This window comes from Trachurus trachurus, assembly GCF_905171665.1.
Source record: "Trachurus trachurus genome assembly, chromosome: 5".
Lineage (NCBI taxonomy): Eukaryota > Metazoa > Chordata > Actinopteri > Carangiformes > Carangidae > Trachurus > Trachurus trachurus.
Genome location: NC_139896.1, coordinates 23,956,065 through 23,978,818, shown reverse-complemented (window position 1 = coordinate 23,978,818; position 22,754 = coordinate 23,956,065). Strand labels below are relative to the sequence as shown.

Sequence of the window (22,754 nt, the reverse complement as noted above, 5' to 3'; positions counted from 1 at the left end):
GCTGATGAATTCTGGCTCGGGACAGCGAACAGGAGCGCTGCCAAGTCCTCAGACCCTGACGTAGCTCAGCGTTTAGAGTCAGCACTAAAAGATGGACTGAGGATGAGACTGACGGGGGGAAACTGTGGCGCTCGGCTGATTCAGGTGGAGCGGGACGATGGGACAGCAGATGATTGACAGCTGACTGAACCAGGCCGAGCAGTCAGCAGGTTAAACGACTGCAGCTCTGTGCCTCGTCTGATCTCTGTGGAGAGAAAACACCACTATGCTCAGCAGCTTTTATCTGTACTAGAGGCAACATTTCCCCACTGTACAGTCAATTGTAGGTGCCATTGTGGAAATCTTTTAATGAACTGTGTCAGTAAAAGTGCACATCCTCTCACTGCTGAGATCAGTACAACCAGAAATTATTTGCTTAATACATAAAATGCTCCGTAAAAGATGAAGCCAAATGCAACAATGTCCCAGTTTAGTGAAAATACTTCCAGCAGCTCAAAACAACGGTTGAATGAAAGCCGAGGGTATTTTTCTTACAAGTGTTCCCCAACACAAACATGTTGCAGACTTTCTGAGTCAGAGCACAAACTCAAAACTTCGTAATTTGTTGTATCACATGATCGTGCATAAGCAGATAATCATATTTGGGAGCTGGATCAGAAAGAAATTCCCCTTGAGTCACAGAGGGGAGGCTTCCTCCTGTCCTGCCAAATGTCTCATCAGATCAAAATCTTTGCTGTGGACAACTGAAGTCCATCCAGTCAACACATAATATTCCCGTTCACAATAAACGTTTAAGAGAGATGAGGTCAGAGAGAGCGAACAGATGGAGTTCGTGCCGGAAAAACAATAAACCCTGATCACAGACCTGAGTAACCTGACATCCTATCGGTGTCCTCGGGCATTTATGTTGCTATTCCATTCATGTGAAGTATACACAGACAATCATAGTATTAAAAACTAGTTATCTCAGGAATGACATCGTCTGACTTTTACCTGAAGCCGGTCTGTGGGAACACATGTAATGTAACCTGTGTGTGTTGCGTGTGCTTGTGTCCAGCACCAGGGAGCAGAGTGAGGTCCTCAGCACCAGCCTGGTCTCTCTGGAGAAGAGGGAGGAGGTTCTGCAGGGCAAGCTGGGTTCTCTGGAGAACCAACACCTGCAGGACGAGAGCAGGCTGAAGTGCCAGCTGGACCAGGCCCAGGCCCACACACACACACTGCAGAAAGAGGTAAACCATCCCTTTGAAGCTGTTCACTCACTTCTTCATGTATATATGGAGCAGAGGCGTCGTTTTAGTTCCGGATTAGGGCACTAACGGATAAAACGGTGCACTCAGACACGTCTGTAACCGATGCCATCAGTATGTTCTGCAACATCAGTTACTGAAGGTCTTGAGAAGCTCTTTGCTTTTGTCCATCATGAGATGCCTCCTGTGTGACACCTTGGTGATGAGAAACATTTTTATAGCACTGATAGGAGACAGGATTACTTTCTAAATACTGACAGACTCCAGCTGCTTTCTTGGCTTTCCATACCTTTTTGCATCTCCTCCTTTTCTTCATGTGTTATTTCACTGTATTACGCATTACTTAATTTATGGACATAAATATTGGATTTCTTTCTATATGTGCATTACTTGGGTTGTTGCCGACATGTTGTGAAAATTTTCAATAGCTCTATTAGAAATATATTTTCTGAGAAAAATTATGACCCGTTCAATACTTATTTTTCCTGCTGTGTATATATATGGATGAGCTGCCATCTTATAATGACGTGTGTGCGTGTGTGTGTTTTGTGTGTACAGTATGAAGACACACAGTCGCAGCTGCTGGACCTCCGTCAGCGTTATGAGCGAACGGAGCAGGAGAAACGGAACATCCACCAGGAGCTGGAGCAGTGCAGGAGCAGCCTGAAGCTGCTGCAGGACAAGACCAGCTCTGTGAGTGCACACACACACACACACACACACACACACACACACACACACACACACACACACACACACACACACACACACACACACACACACACACACACACACACACACACACACACACACACACAAAAACAACTACACTCACACACACAATCTCAAACACACTTCCATTTTAATAAGACCAAAGACTATCATGGACAGTATCTGTGCTGTCACCTTTTGTTTTTGTGTGTTCAGCTTTAATCCAGATGTTTTTGTTTACCTGATGTTTCTCCACAGTTATTTTGCTTGTTTGTTGTTTTGGAGCTGAATGTAGGAGACGCACCAGATTGGCTCTTGGACACTGGCAGGCTTGGACTTGCTAGCTGTTAACCACTTCACAGCCTCCCTCCTCACTGCTTACTTACTAACACTAGACAGAAAAATATCTCACAATCAGCGTTGATGGATTTCAAAACAAAACTTTAATGAAACCCTCAGTCCTGACAACTAACAAACAGGACTGATAAACTATGTGGTGGAGGAAAATGCTAACTGAGCAGCATCTACTATAAACAGCACAGTAATCAGTAACAAGAATAAAATCTCTGGATTGCATCAGTTTGGTGCAGCTCAAAGAAGAAATAAATCGTGCCAGCTCCTCTATACCACGCCATGTCACAGTACTGTCTCTGCTGCCCTTTGACCCTAAGCTGATCAGCAGCAGCTGTTGGTTTGTCTCTGCCACCGTGAAAACTCCAGAGAGGAATCTGAGTCATGACGACAGTGAGGCAGAGCAGCCTCCTTTTCCTCTCTCCTCTTTCTTCTTCTGCTCCTCAGCTCCTCCTCCTCCTCAGAGTTGCTGTTGATGTGACAGTAGATGTTTGTCTTGTTCTTGAAGTTTTATTTCTACAGAGCTTTTACAATAAAAGTCCTGGTCTACTAGATTCACAGGACTAGACGGACAAACTTATATAACTAAACTGATGTTTCTAAAGGATAATTCGTGATTGTTACAACTGTGGTCTTATTTTCATGGGTTTGTCTATGATTACTGTCTGTCACAAAAAGTCAGTCAAGTATGTTGAAGTGAAATTAATAATTGTATGTATGAATGTATTAACCAACTTATTTTGTTACGATATTATTTTACTGGTAAATGAAATGGTCCAACCATGAAAGTAAGCTCCAACTTGTACCAATTCAGAACTATCCTTCAAGTCCATTATTGATCTTCACCAGGCTGCGTCATGTATTTGCACTGTAATTTCCAGGAAACACGTGAATCCAGCATTTTGCAATATCTCCTGTGTTAGGGATGAGGTCCAATAGCAAACATCAAGTCTGAATCTGCTTACTGAATCTAAGTCGTTCAGTCAATTGCTGCCTTTTTGAATAATACGTTTTTGTGAGTGAAGGCATGTTCTGTTAAACTGTTTTGACTGTAGCTTCCTCTAATCACATTAATAACATAATTGGTAATGAAGTGATGTAGGGACCAGCTGCCAGACAGTGATGTGCATCGAACCATGGACTCTCACTGGAGTCCTGTGCTGCAGCTGCAGAAGCCATAGAAGTGAAAATACTGTAATAATACTAATTCTTATTCAGCAATTAGTAAATAACAGTTAAATCAATGGCTGCATGTGAAATTAACTTAACACAGTTTGAAGATGCTGCCACAGGTCAGAGACTACAGTATAACAGTATCAGTTGGCCTCTCATGTCAAATCATCTTATTGTAACATGTGGGTTCAGAATAAAACCAGCTGTTGGAGCCCATCCCTAACAGTGCTACTATATCATTATCACTATTGAAGATCAGTGCAGATTCCTAAGGTCTCACACTGGCCATTAAAGCAACACTATGTAGTTTTCGAATACGGATAAGCCTAAACATGGGACCGACGTTGAGGAACTCGCCACCAGAATCTCCCTCCCCTGGTCAGAGTTACAGGGGGAGTCAGATTTTATTCAACATCAAGTGTAAGCTCGGTCTCTTTGCTTTCCTCCGACATTGGCTCCGTCAACAAATTCACGTATTGTGCTTCCCCGCGGATGCTCTTCACCTTCACGGCGGGTGGGGGTCGGGGGGCTGTGTTACAACCCCGCTCAGGAATGCTGCTGCAACCCCGCTCAGGCTGCAGCGGCGGCACGATTCATCCTATTAACCGTTTTTCTGACACTTGAATGAGTTTAGAAACATTATTTTAGGGTTGAGAACTTACATAGTGTTGCTTTAAACTCTAAACAGGCTATTCATAAACTGATCTCATCAGCTGCTGCTCACAGCGCTGACGAGACGTCCTGGTGCAGAGAGTTAATGAGCTGAAGTCCAACAGGAAAGTGTTGCTGTTGAAAAGAGCCTGGTGACGGACGGCCGTTCTTCTTTGGTGTTTTTTTTTGTGTGTGTGAATGTGGCTGAGTGTAAAAACGGCGGTGTTGCTTGGTAGAAACGGCTGACTAGGTAAAACCTGTCCTCCTACAACCCCCCCTTCTCTCTCTCTCTCTCTCTCTCTCTCTCTTTCTCTCTCTCTCTCTCTCTTTCTCTCTCTCTCTCTCTCTCTCTCTCTCTCTCCCCCTCCCTCCTCGCCGTAGCTGCTCCATCCTCCATGTTGGTTTTGGTTGATTTGCCGGCTGATTTCTTCTTACCCCTCTCCTCTCCCCTCCCTCCCTCTAGCCATCCATATTGCAGCCTGTCCAAGCCATATTCATGGGCCTTGTCCTGGCTCTGCTCTACTGGTGTTTCGGCCAGTTGTGGTAGAAAGGTACACACCGACATGACATCAGTCTTTCTCTCTGTCTGTCTCTGCTGCCTCCATCTGTCCAGCGTCTGTGGAAGGGAAGCTGACCGAGGTGAAAACACCGTCCTGTTCTTCCATGAATTCAGGGTCGTAGGAGTCTGTAGGAAATCTAAAACTTGAGGGTACAACACAGAGGTTTCCACACGATGGAATTGGTTAGGTTTTATTAGCAACATGTTTTTTTCTTCAGTGTAGATTTCTATGCTAGTTTCATTACAAAAGAGTTTTAGTGCAGGTACCAAATGGTTTACCTACTACCCAAGTACCAAACAAAAAAGAACGACTATAAATCCTTAAACCTTGTCTTAGATGCTGAACAAACATTAACAAAAATGGATCGGTCAAATTATGACTCAGTCAGACTCTATCTGATAAAAACAAGATGACAAAGCTGAGCAGACTTGACTTGGTTTATAACAATAAAGTAAATGGGTTTCAATGCGCAGGCTGTTGTGTTGACTTTTTAAATTATATACGAGGCAGGGAAAGATGATTGAATTGGATAAATGTGCACAGGCAGAAAGTCAATGATGAACCAAGCAGTAAATTAGTTTTTAGAGTTAAACCCTGAATTCTGATCAACGGGACGTGGCCTTTCACCTCCTGCACTTCCCTTTCAGACCGAACATCGTCTTCATCATCATCATGGCGGTCTGTCTGCGTCTTCTGGTTGAAGCAGCTCTAACTAACGCATGACTCTCTGTCCTTTCGTCTGCCTGCTTCTACTCTGCTGCAGCCAACGCTCAGCTGTGCTCTTTAAAGGGGTGGGGCTCCCACCCACCACGGAGCCCCGTGCTTAAAGGGATACCTTGGTCTCCTCAAAGCCTGCTGACATTTGTCATCTCCAAGTAAACATCAAGTCCTCAGGCGTCCACAGGAGAAGCTCTCTGCCTTAGTTATTATTGTAGCGTTTATGTAACGTTTGCTGCCTGTGGGTGGTTCAGGGAGAAATGCACCCTATCAAAATCTAAGTGGTTATTGTGATGAAAATTAAGCAGTTCTTGTACAGTGAGTTCCTTTTGCTCTACAGTTGTATATTTTTTTCTTATTGTGAACAAGTTCCACAAAGAGACCAAAAACACATTTGTGAAACATCACTTTTAGAAATGTTAAATTATAGTTTCCAACAACGCCTGTTTCTGTAAACAAATCTAATCAGATGTTTGGACTATTTTCACCAGCAGATTAATCTAAAGTTGTTTTTTTTGAGGAACTGTGTGTGTTTGGTTTATTTTGAATCAGTTTCACAAACGTGTGTGTATGTGTTAGTGCCATCACAGCAACAGTGTGTCTCGCTGGTGTGTATTTGATAGTTGAGCTATGACGAGCAGCAAGACACTGTTTCTAGATCAGACAGGTCTGTTGATGAGCTTGTTGTTGGAGCTTTTTATTCCTTTTTGGCCCTGAATTTCAGCCAGTCAGCTCAGAGATTAGAGTCTGAGTCACTTTAATCAGTGGGTGAGGTTATAGGACGTTTAATTGTAGGAGTTTGAAAATGATGTAATGGGAGATCAGGATGGGAATGATTATAATTCAGAGGAAGAAACGAAAAAAATAAACAGTTGGCGTGAAAGGTTTTCTTTTGGCATAGACTTTGTTGTTCATTTGTTGGATGAGAGCAGATCTAAGACTGATCGACGAAGGACAGATAACGGTGAACATTTGCTCCAATTCTTCATTTTTCTTTATGTACAGTATGAGACAATCAGTTGTAAGAGTTGTTTACGCCGTGCTACAGGTCAGCAGTCGAATTGCAGAGTTGTTGTTTTTTTTTACTGTCAGCATCAGTAAATGACATGTCAGTCTGAGCCTCGGAGGTGAAGGTATCCCTTTAAAGTCTCAACTTCGCCTCGTCCAACACTGAGTCACTAACACTGTTCCACCTCGCCGCCTTCACTCACTGTCTCTTCACAGCTCCCTCTCACTTTCAGGGTGTTGGTGCTTTATTTTTTATTTTTGTTCATGCATCATTTTTACTCTTGCAAAAGTGCTTGTGTTTAATTTATTATTTCTCTAATTTTTTGCATCTCAGCTCAGTTTTCCATCCAGGTTTGCTGTTCTGTTCGCCCTTCCATCTTCTTCATCTTCAGTCTTTTTTGACTTGCTGCAGATTTTGTCTTTACTCTCCAGTCATTGATGCTGTTTTTGTTCATTTCAAACCATTCATAATTCTGTCCATCCTGTTTGTTCTGTGTTGTTTGCTGCTTGTCTAGTTATTCAATAATGTCTCACCAGTATTTCCAGTTGTTTGCTGTGAAGGAAAACTGGTCTGTAACTTGTCTGTTTCTCTACTCAGGTAACCTCCTCAGCTTTGTTTTACATTGCTGCTTCTACCTGTGTTTTATTTTTCATATACTCCTCTCCTGCCTCTCCTGAAGTCCCAAATACAATATTATTTGTTTATTTATTTATTTAATAATTCAAGATGTTTATTTTGTGCATGAGCTATGGGAACGGGATCACATATGATTCTCTGCCATGCAGCTTTCTCTTATTTGATAAACACATCTGCTGCCGCTAAGATTTAGTTAACAAACCTTCATACCAACCATCAAATAATGAATCAGTCATAAATTCAAACTGAAATTGCGCTCATATTTCTTTGCTTGATAACACTGTTGCGGTTTAATTCCCATAAAATTATTTGGGGAAAACATGGTGTTACGAGACTGATAATTGCGTATTGGGGTGATTAAATATCAGACATTGACCTGAACGAGCGATCAAGATGAAGATCATTTTGCATAATCGTTAAAATAGTTTCCATTTATCAGTATAAAAACAGCTGGAGGAAACTGACAGACATGTCATATTTCCATCATTATTTTCTCGTCGTTTTCCACCGTTAGAGGTTTGACTGGTGCTTCTTCATGAAGTGTATGTGCATTATTAAACTATGTTTAAGCTTATACTATAATAATGGCATAAATGATCAGAAAAAGACAAATTGTTTGTACGGCAACTGAACTAAATATTATGATTGTGACAGCCCTATACACTTGTAATTGTCTGTGTAGAGGAACTAGAGACCTGACAAGTGGCTCATTGACAGTTTTAGCGATGTCATCCTGCATCATGGTCATGAGGCTCTTTACTGAACCTGGTGTGTTTATCTGTTTTCTGCTGCTGCTGCAAAGAGCGTGTGTAGAAAATAATCGATTATTGACTATAAGCTTCTTTCTTTCGTCAAGACTGGTACGTCGTGTGTCATCAGTGGTGACTGGCAGGTAGAAACGGGACGAAGAGGAGGCGGTCGCGGTCGCCCAGTATTGAAATTCCATGCTGCCATGTGTACTTGTTACCATGGTTACCGCATGATCTTGCATACATTTCTGCTTATGCAAACAACTGAGAGGCACATTTCTGACCAGTTCACAGATGGATTCAATAACAGTTCAGCTTTTCAATCAATGCCGAGGTCACATCTACCGACTCACTAACTCCTTCAAATTAAAAGCACCAGAGTCTGATCGGAGGCAGAACAACAACCCGTTTCTCAGGCGTCGTCCATTTGGTTCATCAGTCCACGCCACAGTTTTATTGACAGCTTTTAGACCAGGTTAAAGGAACCAAACTAAAATGTTTTTTTTTAAATATACAAATAGTTTGTCACTGTCAGCACAAAAAAGTCTTAGGGGACTTCAGCAGATTTTTTCTTTTCTCCAGTCCTCTGCTCTTTCTCTGCTCTCCTTCCTCGTCTCTCTTCTTTCTCTTCACTCTCTCTTTCCTGGTTCCAGTCTTGGTCCAGTTTAAGTGAAGAGATTCGGACTCAATAATCAGACTGACTTCATCTTCTTTGTCTCTGCTTTTTTGTGCGTGTTGTTTCCCGGACAGAGCGGCTGGAGCCCCTGGATGCCGGTCATCGCAGTGATGGTCGCCGTGACGGCAGCCGTCCTCTACCCCAACCTCTCCAAGAGCAGCTCCACCTAGGACACACGAACACACACGTGTACACACACACACACAGAGAAAGAGAGTGCTGTGAGGAGAGCATCACTGCTTTACTTGTATAAAGTCTAATTGTACATAATTGTAGAGGGAATATAAAGGTTGTGGTTTCTACAGAGGATACAGAAGCTTTTTGTTTTTGTTTGCTTTTGTTTTGTTTTTCTGCAACGGGGAGTTCTGTTGTCGTTTTTATTGGCGGCTCTCTCTCTCAGCTGTGGTGGGGGGCTTTTCGGTTTTTGTCTCTCTGCTGATTTCTGGGTAACAAACCGTTCTCCTGCAGGGCAAAGCTTCCATGCAAAAACCCGCCCGAAGTGACATTCACGCCGGCCCCATCTCGAATGAACGGGGTGGAGGTGAATGCAACACTTCCCAGCAGCTTCAGCGCACTCAGAGGAATGTGATCCTCAGTCATCACTGACAAATTAACAGGTTGAAAACATGTGATTGGTTATCAGCGACTGTTAAGGGCCAGTGTTTCCCTCTAACTTCCAGTATCTTCAACTCTCCTTTCACGTTGAGGTCGATCTTTTCTCAGCTTTAATTTTACATGTGAAATTCTTCCATTTCCTCCTAAAGCTTTCCCTGAAATCCTCAGTGAGTTGTGATCATGTTTGGATAGAAGCTGCTAATATTTGGTAATATTTAGTGAGATGATCACAAATCAGCTGACAAACTTCAAACCAGACACAGGAGGTGATTAAGGCTGTAAACTTCTATTCTGAATTCACACTGAAAAATTAAACACAGCATTCACTCAGTAAAAAAATCTGCAGTTTTTACCATCAGTCCAATGAACAAAGATGTTTAGTTTACTGTCTCTCACTACTGAAGAAGAAAGGCAACTAATGGCTCTGGCCTTGGCATCAATTTGAGTATATATCAATATATATCAAATGATGAATTGTTGCAGCTCTTTATATAAACAATATTTGGCCACTGGAGAGCCTCACATTGATTTCTGACACTAGCTGTGAATGAGGAAGTTTGAGTTAAAAAAACCACATCTCTCACTGCGCCTCTATCCACCGCCACAACAGATAGACACTGACACCTCGATGTGTCGTGTGTCAGATGAAGCACAAACAGTGACGTCGTGTTTCAGTTCTCGCTGAGGCTGCTGGGAAGTGTGCACATCAGGACGGGTTCACGAGGTCCTGCTCTGTTCTGGTTTTAGTCGGCCATGTTGGATGTCTAACATGGCGTTCTCGCTGTGTTTTTGTGTTTTGTTTTTTTCTTTTTGGGGCAGTCTGTGGGGTTGGGGTTAAAACTTGAAGCCAAATTACTGAAATAAAAATCTGATTAATTTTCTTTGTTTTTTTTTAATTTTGGGGGGACACAGAAAAAGGGGGTCAAAGTGCCTCTGATGTAACTAACACCACAGTTTGTGTATGTGTGCCGGCAAACGCAAATACACACATGCACACACACACACTTTGTCTGATAAACACACACGCACACTTATCGTATTTGACTGTTGGAGGCCTGTTGGTGTTGACTGTGGAGAGTTCCCACACTGTCTTACTAGTTTTTTCTGGAGCTTTCAGCTGCTACTGGTGTTTAACTGTGGTCAGGTCAACTGACCCAGTGACTGAGCTGACGATGCCAGTGAGATGGAGGATTAAAAGCTCAGGAAATAGCTCGTAAGTGACCCTTGAGTTAAGTTGGTTTTGCTCCCCCCACACCGAAATTATTATTTTAGCTTTATCAATAATCAACATCAGCTGATTTCTGCCTCGTTAGTGTTTCAGTCTGTTTGCTCAACCAGACTGAAACATCTCGGACTGAACCTTGGTCCCCAGAGGATGAATCCAAACCACCTAACTTGGTTTTATGACTTTACATCTAGCACCACCACGTGAGCAAAACACCTACTTGCCCAACACTGAGTTCATAACGTGAACTTAGTCGGCCGCTCTGCAGGTCGCTTGAAACAGTTTCAAAGACGAGCTCATTCAGAGACGCCACACAGGATAAAACCACATTCATGTCCAATCAGAGTTTCTTTAATCACCTTTATTCAAACTTCAGGACAAGAGGGAATAACTCTGACCAGAAAACTTGTATTCTTACAAAGCGTACAAACCAACTGTGCTTGTATAGATGGGAAGGTCAGTGGCTATATGGGAACAGCATTTCCTCCACAATCTTTCAATCCTTTTTTATTAATCCGTCTTATGTGACGTGACACTTGAACGACATGGTGTTTCCTCCGGTGCCGCCCTCAGGACTTTGCATTTTTTGCCTCACTTGTGTGAAACTTCAAATAATAAAATTTTCTCTTCCGTTTTCATCCATCCAGGATTTTATTAATTTTATTTCTGCTGAGGAATGAACTCAAACAGAAAAATAAAAGTGCTAAACTTAGAACAGAGAAAATAACTTTACAGTGTCATTTAAAATACTGAAAACCAATGTTGTTTTACATGTTTCAGTATGTGATGTAACGTCGGGCCGGTCACTTCACACACACAGCTCGATATGTCAGGCCTCTGCTCAGATGTTTTTAGCAGACATTAAATTATTTCAAAGTGTGTGTGTGTGTGTGTGTGTTCACACTCTGGACTCTCGAGCAGCGTTTGTCATCATTCGTGTACTCTGTCTTGTCTCTGTGTTAAAAAAAAACAAAAAAAGGAAGAAAAAAAAAGACAACGAACAAATATTCCTGATGTTTAAAGAGAAAAACACTACAGTACAGAGAGAGAATTGTAAAATAAAATGTTATTGAATGATGTGCTACTAGACTTATTTTGTTAAAATTGTTTAGAGATATGAGAGGGAGCTATGTAGAGGATATGATGTATTGATTATGCAGAGCGATGTTTGGATTAAAGTTGTAGCAAGCTGACCCACCACACCAGCTTCCAGTGTCTTCATTCATCTCCACATTTACATTTGTTACATTAAAAGCTGTGATTTCTGGACATAAATTGTACATAACCTATTAATAAAAATCTTTAATTTTCATTCATTTATATTGCAATTTTATGGAAATGTTACACAAATATATGAACATGATAACAGTAATGGATGTAAATGGGCCACTTCAGAAAGCTTCAAGAGCTTGTAAGTCACAGCAACAAACAAAATACATAATGTATACAATTCAGGTACACATACAAAATACAATTAAAGCTGCAAAATGCCTAATCCTACAGTAGTAACACCCTAAAAAGAAGCACTTAATGATCTGAAACATGTTTCCCATCAGTCATTTATAGGCAAAAGACACAATCAACAATAATAACAAATGTAGCTCAGTTCTGAAGAACTCTAATGTGTATTTACATAGGCTATTTAATGTGAAAGGTAATGTTTATTCACATGAATGCAATAGAAAAGCACTATTATTATTATTTATATTATTTATCTATTTAATAGTATTGGGGCTATACTGTAACAGTCAATGACTAACAGCATATAGCGTCATCATCAGTATACACTGCTGTTCCTTCTCACAGACCCCTCCACCCAGTCCAGACAGCCTCTCCCACCCTGAGCCCAGCTCTGTTTTGTAATTATGTGTATTATATTTGGTGCCATACAAATAAAGTGAAATGATTACTTCTGTAGTGTGGAGTAGAAAAGGAAACACTCAAACTAGAGTAAATGTACTTAGTTACTTTCAGCCACAGAGGAGACCATATGATGCAAAACAGACACAAGCAAGACAAACACAGGCCTGGACCTGTGTGTGTGTGTGTGTGTGTGTGTGTGTGTGTGTGTGTGTGTGTGTGTGTGTGTGTGTGTGTGTGTGTGTGTGTGTGTGTGTGTGTGTGTGTGTGTGTGTGTGTGTGTGTGTGTGTGTGTGAGTTCTTAAGATTAGCTAAATGTCTTCACAGGACAAACACGCGTCAATCATCCAGCTGCAGGATGATGTCATGTTTATGAGACGGGTGTAACGTAGGGTAAATTAAGGTCTGGCTCACAGCTTTCTGACAGGTCCAGGCAGGAAACTGAGGAGAAGAGATTTTTCTCCTGATTCATATGACAAAGGTGTCAGAAGTAAAAAAAAAAAAAAACAGGTGGAAACAGATGTGCTCTCAGTAGCCACTTACAGATGTGAGGGTGGACATCCAAAGGAAACATGAACCAACATCTGTCACCAATGAGAAGATAATGAACAGAGACTGATGTGTTGGAACATCACAGAGGTATTTGTCGAACAGAAACAAGGAGCAGAACTCAGGTTCCTCCTCATTTGTTTTACATCACGCTGAGGCTCACTGCTAAATCACATCAACCATCAGGACGCGGCGGAAGAGAACAACACTTTAACTTTGTGTTAAACTCCATTTGTCAATAAAAACAAGAAATAAGGAAGAAAAGGGAAAAAATTGTATAAAAACAAGTGAAGGTCATTAAAGTCCCCATCCAACAAATCCTTTTTGGTTATTTTAAAGCATTATGTAGTTTTTAAATTGTATTTATGATTTTTTTTAGCCAAAATCAGAAAACCTGTGCCATTTCCCAGGGCTCTCCTTCTGCAGAGCACCAGCAGCTCATTAGCAATGCACCTCTGAGTGGTGGGCGGAGACTGAGCTGCTCTGCACCCACCCAGCCTGCACCCAGCCACACCCTCTGGGTCTTTAAATATTGTGATCATGACATGAGACAGCTCTAACTAACATTATTATTATAAATGATCATTATTTTACTGTATGCCACCCTTTCAAATAATGTATGAAGTGCTTTCCATAAAATACAACAGGAATGCTGGTGGATGTTATATCACAATTGTAGCCCCTATTTTAAGTGGTAAGTTTCATCAGGACACTGTTTCTACAGATTGTTATTTATTTATTTATTTATTTATTTATTTATTTATTTATTTATTTATTTATTTATTTATTTATTTATTTATTTATTTATGTATTTATGTATTTATTTATTTATTTATTTATTTATTTATTTATGTGATTAACTGTGAATGTTTTACCATCATAACTGAGACGTTGTTTTTCTGGTGGTTTAAGTTCAGGTTTTCCCTTAGAAACACATCTAGAGACATGGAGATACAGCTGAACTTGGAGGAACAGGCCTCAGAAGATGGAGCATGGTTCTAGTTTGTGCTCATAGTCGACCCTTGACGAAGTCAGCATGGCCTCATACCACACCGATGCTGCATTTATAGAAACAGGAAATATGGCGATTTGTCTTTCGATGCATGGAGACATTGAAATGATTAAGTCCAATGAATAAAAACAGATGTGGTAATATAGTATCAATGATGAATTGAAAAACTTGCTTCAGATGTCACAGTCTGAAGGTTATGCTAAGTGAACAGGTTTGGAATTTGTGTAGCCTTTAAACAATGTTATACAATCATCTTCTGACATTCATAAAAATCCTTTCATTCCTTTTGGTAATTTTCGTTTCATGGTCTTAATTTCCTTCTTATTTGTTTTCCTCACAGACATCATTCTTGTCCTTCTCCTAACAATCAAGAAATATTACAAGGAACCTCTTATAGGCCTACAGACACTTTCGAAGAAGTAGGCTAAATAGCCTACTATACAAAAAAAGTACAAAAGGATAAAACAACATAGCCTAATTATAGCTGTTTGCAAGATAGATAGATAGATAGATAGATAGATAGATAGATAGATAGATAGATAGATGTGTTAGGCTAAATTAATAATACATGCTAATTATGATACATGAATGCATAAATACATGTTTTTTTGTTTTGTTTTTGTTACACACAATTGAGATTATTTGCTGAGCATGAAGAACCTAATTTGTTGTTATTGCTTTTTGCTGTTTCTTTACCCACTATATTGTAGTTTTTCTCGTGTATTTTTATTTTAGATTAGGTTTTCTGACGTTTTCAAAAAAAAATGTTGCTCTTGTGTGGAAGATTTCTCGAACTTTTGTTTCTCTGACAAATAAATTAAACACTTTCATCCAGGGGAGGCAGTAGTAGGCTACAACGCCGGCGACGCCTCATCCATGCTCAAACCTCGACAAGAAGTGAAAAGCTGAACAGTCCGAGTTTTCAAAGCGGCACTTGAACGCAGCAGCAGCCAGCCAGTCTCAGTGCGGTTCAGGAAAACTTCAAACCACCTACAGGCTGCTCCGAGGAGACACCGCGGGAAGACAAAGCCTCACTCTCTGCCCCGTTCAAACCAAACCCCCCGGACAAGAAGCGTGGAAGGAAAGCTGGAGGAGAAGCCGATAAACATGCCGGCCACAGAGAAGGACCTGGCTGAGGACGCGCCGTGGAAGAAGATCCAGCAGAACACCTTCACCCGCTGGATCAACGAGCACCTGAAGTGCGTCAACAAGCGGATCGGAGACCTGCAGCTGGACCTGGGCGACGGCCTGAGGCTCATCGCCCTGCTGGAGGTCCTGAGCCACAAGAAGATGTTCAGAAAGTACCACCCGAGGCCCAACTTCAGGCAGATGAAGCTGGAAAACGTGTCCGTGGCTCTGGAGTTCCTGGACAAGGAGAACATCAAGCTGGTCTCCATAGGTGAGTCCCATTCATTCAGATGGACGCGGGGCTGAGGCTCCACAACAGTCCAACATGTGGCTCCGAGAGTGAGCTCACCTGGTAGTGAGGGGTCCACACATGACAGTGATGATACATCTAACCTATTACTGCTCACAATGAAGTTTTCTCCCTGAGTTTTCACAGTTCTTTGGCCCCTGAACTCAGTTTTTCTGTCATGGACACGGGCTGTTAGTAAGAAAATAGCATTTTAAAGTTCAATGGCTTAATTGTACACTTTAATATACATCCTAGAGTATTGTGATTAATGCCTGTTTAATCAGTCGGGGACACTTTTCAATTCGGCATATGTTTAATGCACAAAGCAGCAAATATTTCATATAAAATGTGAGGTTTTGTAAGTTGTTGCTGAGGCCAGGTGAGAGGCGGGGCTGGGCATCAGGAGGAAAACCACTTTTAAACGTTGATACTTAGTTGAAATGGTCGGTATTGATCCTGTGATGTTCAATGTTCAAAACCTCCACTTGTGTTAATGTGGTGTCATGCTCACTCTGAGGCCAAAGTTCATGTTGTACCGTTGTGCTTTAATTTATGTGGAAGTTTCCCCGCGTTTTCACTATATTGTTAACCAAAAGTAACATGTTGAGTTAAAGGTCCTCGTAAATTTAAAGTCATAGCCTACATTCTTTAATCAACTTTTTAATGAGATATGTTCTCATATGTTTTTTTTTTCATGGGCCCTCCCTAGGTGTGTCAAGGACTCCAGGCCAAACTGTTACAAAATCCCTCAGTTTATTGTCTTTTTGCCCAGTAGCGACATTAGAGTCATCGTAAATTAGTATTTTACTAATGTATAGGATCCAAATACACAGCCCTGAATTAAACCAGTGTTTTGGAAATTTAGGAAATTTTTCCCCCCAGTAAAACCCTGAAGTTGCTCTCCACATCTTGTTGGGACATAGCCTACATAACGGCTTTGAAACTGGCACCATATCACACTCAATACATCAAAGGTCATTTACTGTATGTATTCTCCATATCCTTTAGCACAGTTTGAGGCCAGGGATAATTACTGATAAATTACAGCGTGTCATGTCACTGGCAGCATCAAACTGAGAGATTTCTGATTGGAGTTTGGCAAATGTTGTGTCTTCGAGTTTCAACCTGACACCAGCAGTGTGTGATGTAATGAGCAGGCTCCCACAAAGGGAGGACACACCTGTGCTGATGAGCCTGGCTTCAGGTGGAGAGGGGAAGTTTCCTCAGTTTGGATGAAGCCACCAACAGATTTCCTTAGAGTCCGTGCTGTGGATGATGGGCCTCCATCTGCTAATCACTTCTTCTGCTTTGTGAAGCGTTTTTTCCCCTTTAACAAGCTGCTTGTTGTTGTAGTTGTGTCCTGAACTTAATTAGCACACTGCTGATGCTAATTAATGATGTTTGGCTCTGGCCCAGGCTGCACAGCGCTGACACATGGACTGACATGTTGCAAGCAGCTTAAGTCAGGTTTCTAATGTTTTCTATTTGTTCCTCTGCGAAGAAAAACCAGAGTTGGTCTCAGCAGTTCAAGATTTAATCCAGTCTGATGGATGAAGATCAAAAAGTATTTCTCATTCCCTTAAATTAATTTCATTTGCAGCTTTGGCTAGTCAATCGATTGTGAATAAATCAGCATCACTTTTGATAATTGATGACTTTAATCAGATTTGTCAAATGCGCCGGTGTGACGTCGGACTCACCAGATGTTTAGATTATACGGGAACTGAGATTTTAATATTTTCTGACACTGAGAGGTTTCTTGATTGAGAACATGATCAGTGAATGAGCTGATGATTATTGAAAATGAAACTGGTCTGTTTTCATGATCCAAGGAGGAGAAACTGTGATTTTCCTCTCATGTAATGTGTTTTGTTGCCTCTGCTGGTTTCAAATGTTGCGTTAAGAAGAGGTCAAAGTGGACTTCAACCAGTTGTGCACTTAGCGTTAGCGGTTCATTAGGTCCAGCAGCCGTTGTAGTCCAAAAGCCCGTAAGGAGGTTCTCCCATTGAGGTTATAATGTTCAGTTTGTGTTGAGATTCACTCTTGATAATTGCTCAGTTAAAAATCTCTTTGTGTTGTTTTGGTGACCCAGTTGGTGGTGGTGATCTCTAACTTCGAATGGAATAAAGTAGCCACTGATGAATAAAAAAACACCAAAAAGTGACTTGAAAAAAAAATATATATATATCACTATTGTTATTTAAATTACTTGTAAAGGAAGGATAAAGAGACATGTTTCTATCATCAGCCGTCTCTCAAATGGAATGGACAATGTAATAATAACACATCTCAGTATTATACAGTGTCACTCAACCAACCTTACTGCAGTTTAACACTACACTGAGTGATTGTACTGAGATTACTTTAGTCTCTTGTTGTATTAGAGCTCACTGGTGTTGTAATAGTTGAAGCCTGGAGCTCCACGGTGTCCAGAGACCGGAGCTGCAGCCTCTGAGGCGTTCAGTGCTTCAGGCTGAGAGCTGAGCTGACCGGTGATGAAGCTGCTGGACGTTGACTTATTTCAGCTTTGATTTTATAATTTTAAACATTTGCCTTTTCTTTTCTTGTCTTTTCTTTTTTTACTGGGAATCGAGGGCAAATGAAGTCCAGCTATCCAAGCATCCATCTTTCCTACCCATAATCCTGTTTGTTTTGTCAATAAGTCCCATAGTGTTGTTATCACATTGTTGTATAGATGTGTTGAGTGGCCACAGTAGGAGCAGAATCTCCCCCCCCCCACACACACACACACTGTTGCTTGTGTAAGAAACATCTCAGGTCGTTATTAATGAGCTCATCTCATATCTGTGGTCAGAGCAGGTGTGTGTGTGTGTTTGTGGAACGATGAAACCTCCAGGCTCAGATTCTTGCTTCCTGGCAAAGTGTCTGCGGCTGCTGTTGGTCTGTTCATAGTGTGTGCGTGTGCGTGTGTGTCAGAGTCATTCACGACTGAAACATAGACTCACACTGAGGTTGTGTCTCGTGTCCTGAGCACTAAAGGTCAGAAAAATGCCAACACACACTCTTTGTGCATTCGGAGTCAGTGTATCCCACAATTCATCATACTCGGCCGCTCTCTCTCTGTCTCTCAGATGACGTATTCACTGTTCAGCCGTAGCATTAAACCAGCTGACTGCTTTTATTATAAATCTATGACCTGTATTAAAAGTTAACTCTTATGTAATTTGATTCAATTGTGGTTTCCATTCAATTTCACAGCTTCATTGTTCAACTCGGCCACATTCAGACCTGTCACATGTTTTAATGTTGCAGCTGATTAGTGTGTGTTTGCACACAAAACACACACACACACAGCTGATTGATCGATGAATCAGCTGCTCACATTTGAGACAAAGGACTCGAACAGCATGTCCTTTGTTTAAAGATCTGTGTGTTTGCTCTCAGGTCAAATTGTTTAATGAATAAACAGCAGTCATTATTCAGTTCATGATAAAGAGGGATTCATCTAGTTTTCATTGTGTTTTTTGTACCTGTGCAGTGCAGCTCCACCCTCAGGTGGGGAGCAACTTGGGACAGGATGAGGTTATTAAAGCGCAGTGGCAGCGTGTGGTGAAAGTACATAGAGTTCATTACTATAGTTTCTTACAGTATAGTGTCAGTGTCACACTGATCTGGGAACTGGTCCATAAAACCAAACTATTTAAGCCCCATGATGATAGAATATCGTCATAGCTGTTTTGCAATAATTTTGTGATATCTGGAATATTGTAATAACATATTGTGATACATTGTGGTTTGTGACCTTTTTGCCAAAACTTTGTCAACGTCAATAAGTCAGAAAAAGAACTCTCTTTATGTAATATGATTAATATATCTATATGAACTGTATAATTCCTCTCAGCTCCTGATGGTTATTTTTGTGCTGCTCTTGGTTTTTTGCGACTCATTTGCTCCAGTGGTCGTTGTGTGTTTCTATTTGTGAGTGACAGGATGTCTTTATTAACCATGTGTGTCCCTCTGAGCTCTGATAAACTCCCACAATCCTGTGCTCTTAGCGGGCACTCTGCCTCTGTGGCAGTTAGAGGAAACGCGTCACTTCACAGTGTGGTCATGGGACGGAGTGTGAACGTCATTTTTCCACAGCTGATCTGAGCTCAGCAGCTGGTGAAGGCCGTTTGTACCAGAGCCTCAGGCCCGCTGGTCAGGCCGAGCTGCTCCCAGACCTCAGAAGCTTTTCTGCTCCATCAGACGTTTAAGGATAAAAAAAACAAACTGTTGTCCAGTGTCCACAGTGTGAAACGTCCTGAGTCACTGAGGTGGAGGGCGTGTTCACTGATGTAAAACTATGGAGGTTTGATTTTCCATTGAGGAGAGGAAATGACTGGGAGGGTGGGACACACACACACAGAAACACACACACTGTGAGGCAGACTTGGTTGTGTTTCAGCTTCCAGAGCTTTTGTGATTTCAATGATTTAGCGTCGTTGAGTGGAGGGAGGACACACGTTGATGTTTGTGCTCTGGACTCTGGAGGCGAGTCAGGTGTCTCTGGCCTCAACCAGAACCCGACCAGCACTGAACCATAGCACTGACAGTGACACACCGAGCGTGGACACAATAATACATAAATAAATTAACATTACAAGGGTGAACAATAACAATAGCAACAATAAAGACAGTGACGATAACAATTAAGATATTGACAACGACAGCAATGATAACATAAACGTAGAAGCAACAACAAAAACAATGACTAAGAGAGGAACACTGGCATCAATGAACAACAATAATGATGGTGATAATATGAAATATTCAGAGAGGGGTGGACTGGACACCACAAGTGTTTGAATGAGGCAGGTTGCAGTGACATTATACTGTTAAACAGTAAAATGTACGATCATGTCCTGATAAAATGTATTTACACGTAGGAGTTTATTTTGGAACATTTTACGGAAAGAATAAAAAACCTTGGTTCATACAAAAGGTAAAAACAACAAGTTGGAATGTGGACATGTTGGACAGATTCCAGCATGGCTACACAGGTAACGTTAGTTTGTCAGATGCCTCACCGGCATGACAGGAAGAGTAGGAGGACAGAGAGGGGGGAGGGGGCGTGGGCGTGGGAAGGAGACGTTTACTGTTATCAGACAGAGTTGTGTAGCTCAAACAGAATAAGTCAGTGGATAATCTGAGTTTTTTATCTTTAGCCTCTCGCACTGTTATCGCTCAAGAATCAGATTACTGACCTCCTTTAACACACATACTGCCTCTCATGTGAGTTGATTTAAAAGGGTAGCCAAAAAAACCCAGAATGGCCCTTAAATGCACCACAGGGGTGTGTGTTAGTGTGTAGAGTTGTTACATAAAGAGGGTGTTGTCCATCCACTTGTGCAGACAGGTGTGTTGAAGTGGGACAGAGGCTTCAGACTGAGAGTGTGTGGCAGGTCGTCTGTTTTTCACAACCAGCAGAATGAGCAACATTATCCTCCCACTGGAGCTGTGTTTGTGTCCGCCTGATGAATGGGACTTCAGAGTTGTCTTTGCTCTTAGTCCTGGTTTGGTTCATGTGCACCTCTGGATCCACAGTGGGTTTATCAGAGACAGACACAGACCCAAACAGTGACTGTGTAGTAGAAACTAAATAATGTGCTGAACAAAGCTGAAAGGAGTAGACGACAGTGTACAAAAGGAACGTTTTTAGCTTTGGCATAAAGCTGGTCGGAGGCGGGACTTCATCTGGAGGTTATTCCAGGTCTGTGTTTTTATGATAGCAATGGCTCAAATGTGAAAGGCGCCACTCTCAAGAATGAACCTATTCAGGGCACAAGCTCAGAAAGGTCACTGTCCACTTACAGCTGCTGGAGCGTTTAGTAGCTCAAGAGCCAGATGTTTTGAGGGTTGAGACCAAAATCGGAGCTAAAAGAGTCCAGTCTTGGCGTTACATTCATCAGTGGTTTACAAACATGAATCAAATGAATGATAGTGTTGCTCTGCATCTGCCGGAAGACACGACAGTTTATAATATTAACGTAAAGGATGAAGACATGACAGCAGTGTGTTTCTGCTGCTGAGCCCAAGTGGCCAGAAAAAAAACCTGCTGTTGCATCATGGTTGGATAAAGTCAGTCTGAGTCCAGTGACGTTCTTCCCACCAGCAATTAGACCAAGCCGCTGGAACGAGCTCTGAGGCTTTTGCAGGAAGAAACTGCAATGTTGCATTATACACATAACGGCTGCTGTCCGCTGTCCTACTTCTGTGTGTGTGTGTGTGTTTGTTTAAGGAGTCAGATGAAAAACTAAGAACAGGCCCAACGGGATCTGTAGCTTTCAGTTCAGTTATGACCTTAACTTTGACCTCATTCACACACACATACAGTACACACACACACACATGGCCTCACTGCCTCCAGGCTGTGTTTTTGAGGAGTACCTGACTGACTGTAGCTCTGTGTGTAAACGTATCTGTCACAGTTTATAATGCAGCAGTGATTCAGACCTCGTCCACTTCTTTAGCTCAGCCTCTGGAAATGTTACTATGTCACAAACTGAAGGTGTGGAGGAAAAAAAAAGCTGGAAAACTTGGGCCGTAGCTGCTGCCGTGACTCTTGTTGACCACAGCCGGTCACCGTCGACCGCCGCCTCAACAGACGACCAAGTGTTTGTGTTTCTGAACCAGACAAAAGGCATTCGCTTGGTGAGATATAAAGACATTGTGTCTGTGAAACATCACCAACATCAACACTGTGGTCGTAGCCTGGGTGTCACCGTGGTTACCGTGGGAGAACCCATGCTTGGACCCGTTGACCAGCGATGAGCAGAGGTCACAACACGATGGCGTCGGAGTAGGAGGAGCTTCATCAGGTGAACAGGGCGGCTCTGATCTAATCCGGTCAATATTCAACGCTGATTCTGGATCAGTGCATTCTTATGATTTGGACAAAAAGATGCATTTTAAAGAAGCAAACAAAACACATAGTTGTAATTTGCTGCTCTGAGTGTCTGCTGACGTGTAGTCAACAGTTCGCTGCTACACACTCTCTCTCTGTGACATATTAACTGAGTGATACCACACACACACTCTCTCTCTCTCCCTTTCACTCTCTTTCATTCTCGGCCCCTCGTTGCCTTGGAGCTGTGTGTCAACAACAGTCCTCGCCTCATTAAACTTGGACAGCAAAGACGCTTGGTTTCAGTCTGTCACTGTGTGTGTGTGTGTGTGTGTGTGTAGTTTGTGTAGAGTTTTCTTTGACCAGCAGGGATGGTTTTTATTTTGCAGTAGTTTCAGCTACAGTCTCCCCTCTAAAGCGTCATTCAGCTGACACCTGCTCATTTGTGAACAGGGACATTTTTGTTGTTTATATTAATGTTGTTGTGCTGTTGGTAGCTTTATATCCTGTTTCTGAGTCACCTTGTTTTATCTCCACCCCAAAGTAACTGACCTGGTTTATTCAGGTGTAAATAATGGTAATAATAGCAATTATGATAATCATAATAATAACCATCATTATCTTTCCTTCTATGATCTCTACCTCCTATTTTACAAACACAGAACCTGGAGAGAACCCATACAGGCACATAGAGAACATGCATATTGAATTTACTAATAACGAATCATTTACTAACTAACTACTAGTAA

At 41.8% G+C, this 22,754-nt stretch overlaps 2 protein-coding genes across 9 annotated transcripts in view; both read left to right on the top strand.

The window, feature by feature from the left end:
- The window catches only part of slmapa (sarcolemma associated protein a), a 56,366-nt gene extending 44,846 nt beyond the window's left edge, over nucleotides 1–11,520 (top strand). For all 6 annotated transcript variants that reach the window (XM_083971893.1, XM_083971892.1, XM_083971891.1 and 3 more), the window contains 4 exons: nucleotides 1,058–1,229; nucleotides 1,806–1,940; nucleotides 4,597–4,684; nucleotides 8,555–11,520. In XM_083971893.1, the coding sequence (XP_083828019.1) occupies nucleotides 1,058–1,229; nucleotides 1,806–1,940; nucleotides 4,597–4,680 (391 nt within the window). In that variant the 3' untranslated portion in view covers nucleotides 4,681–4,684; nucleotides 8,555–11,520. The remainder of the gene's footprint in view (nucleotides 1–1,057; nucleotides 1,230–1,805; nucleotides 1,941–4,596; nucleotides 4,685–8,554) is intronic.
- A 3,200-nt stretch (nucleotides 11,521–14,720) lies between these two features.
- The window catches only part of flnba (filamin B a), a 62,365-nt gene continuing 54,331 nt past the window's right edge, over nucleotides 14,721–22,754 (top strand). For all 3 annotated transcript variants that reach the window (XM_083971888.1, XM_083971887.1, XM_083971886.1), the window contains exon 1: nucleotides 14,721–15,140. In XM_083971888.1, coding sequence (XP_083828014.1) covers nucleotides 14,849–15,140 — 292 coding nt within the window. In that variant the 5' untranslated portion in view covers nucleotides 14,721–14,848. The remainder of the gene's footprint in view (nucleotides 15,141–22,754) is intronic.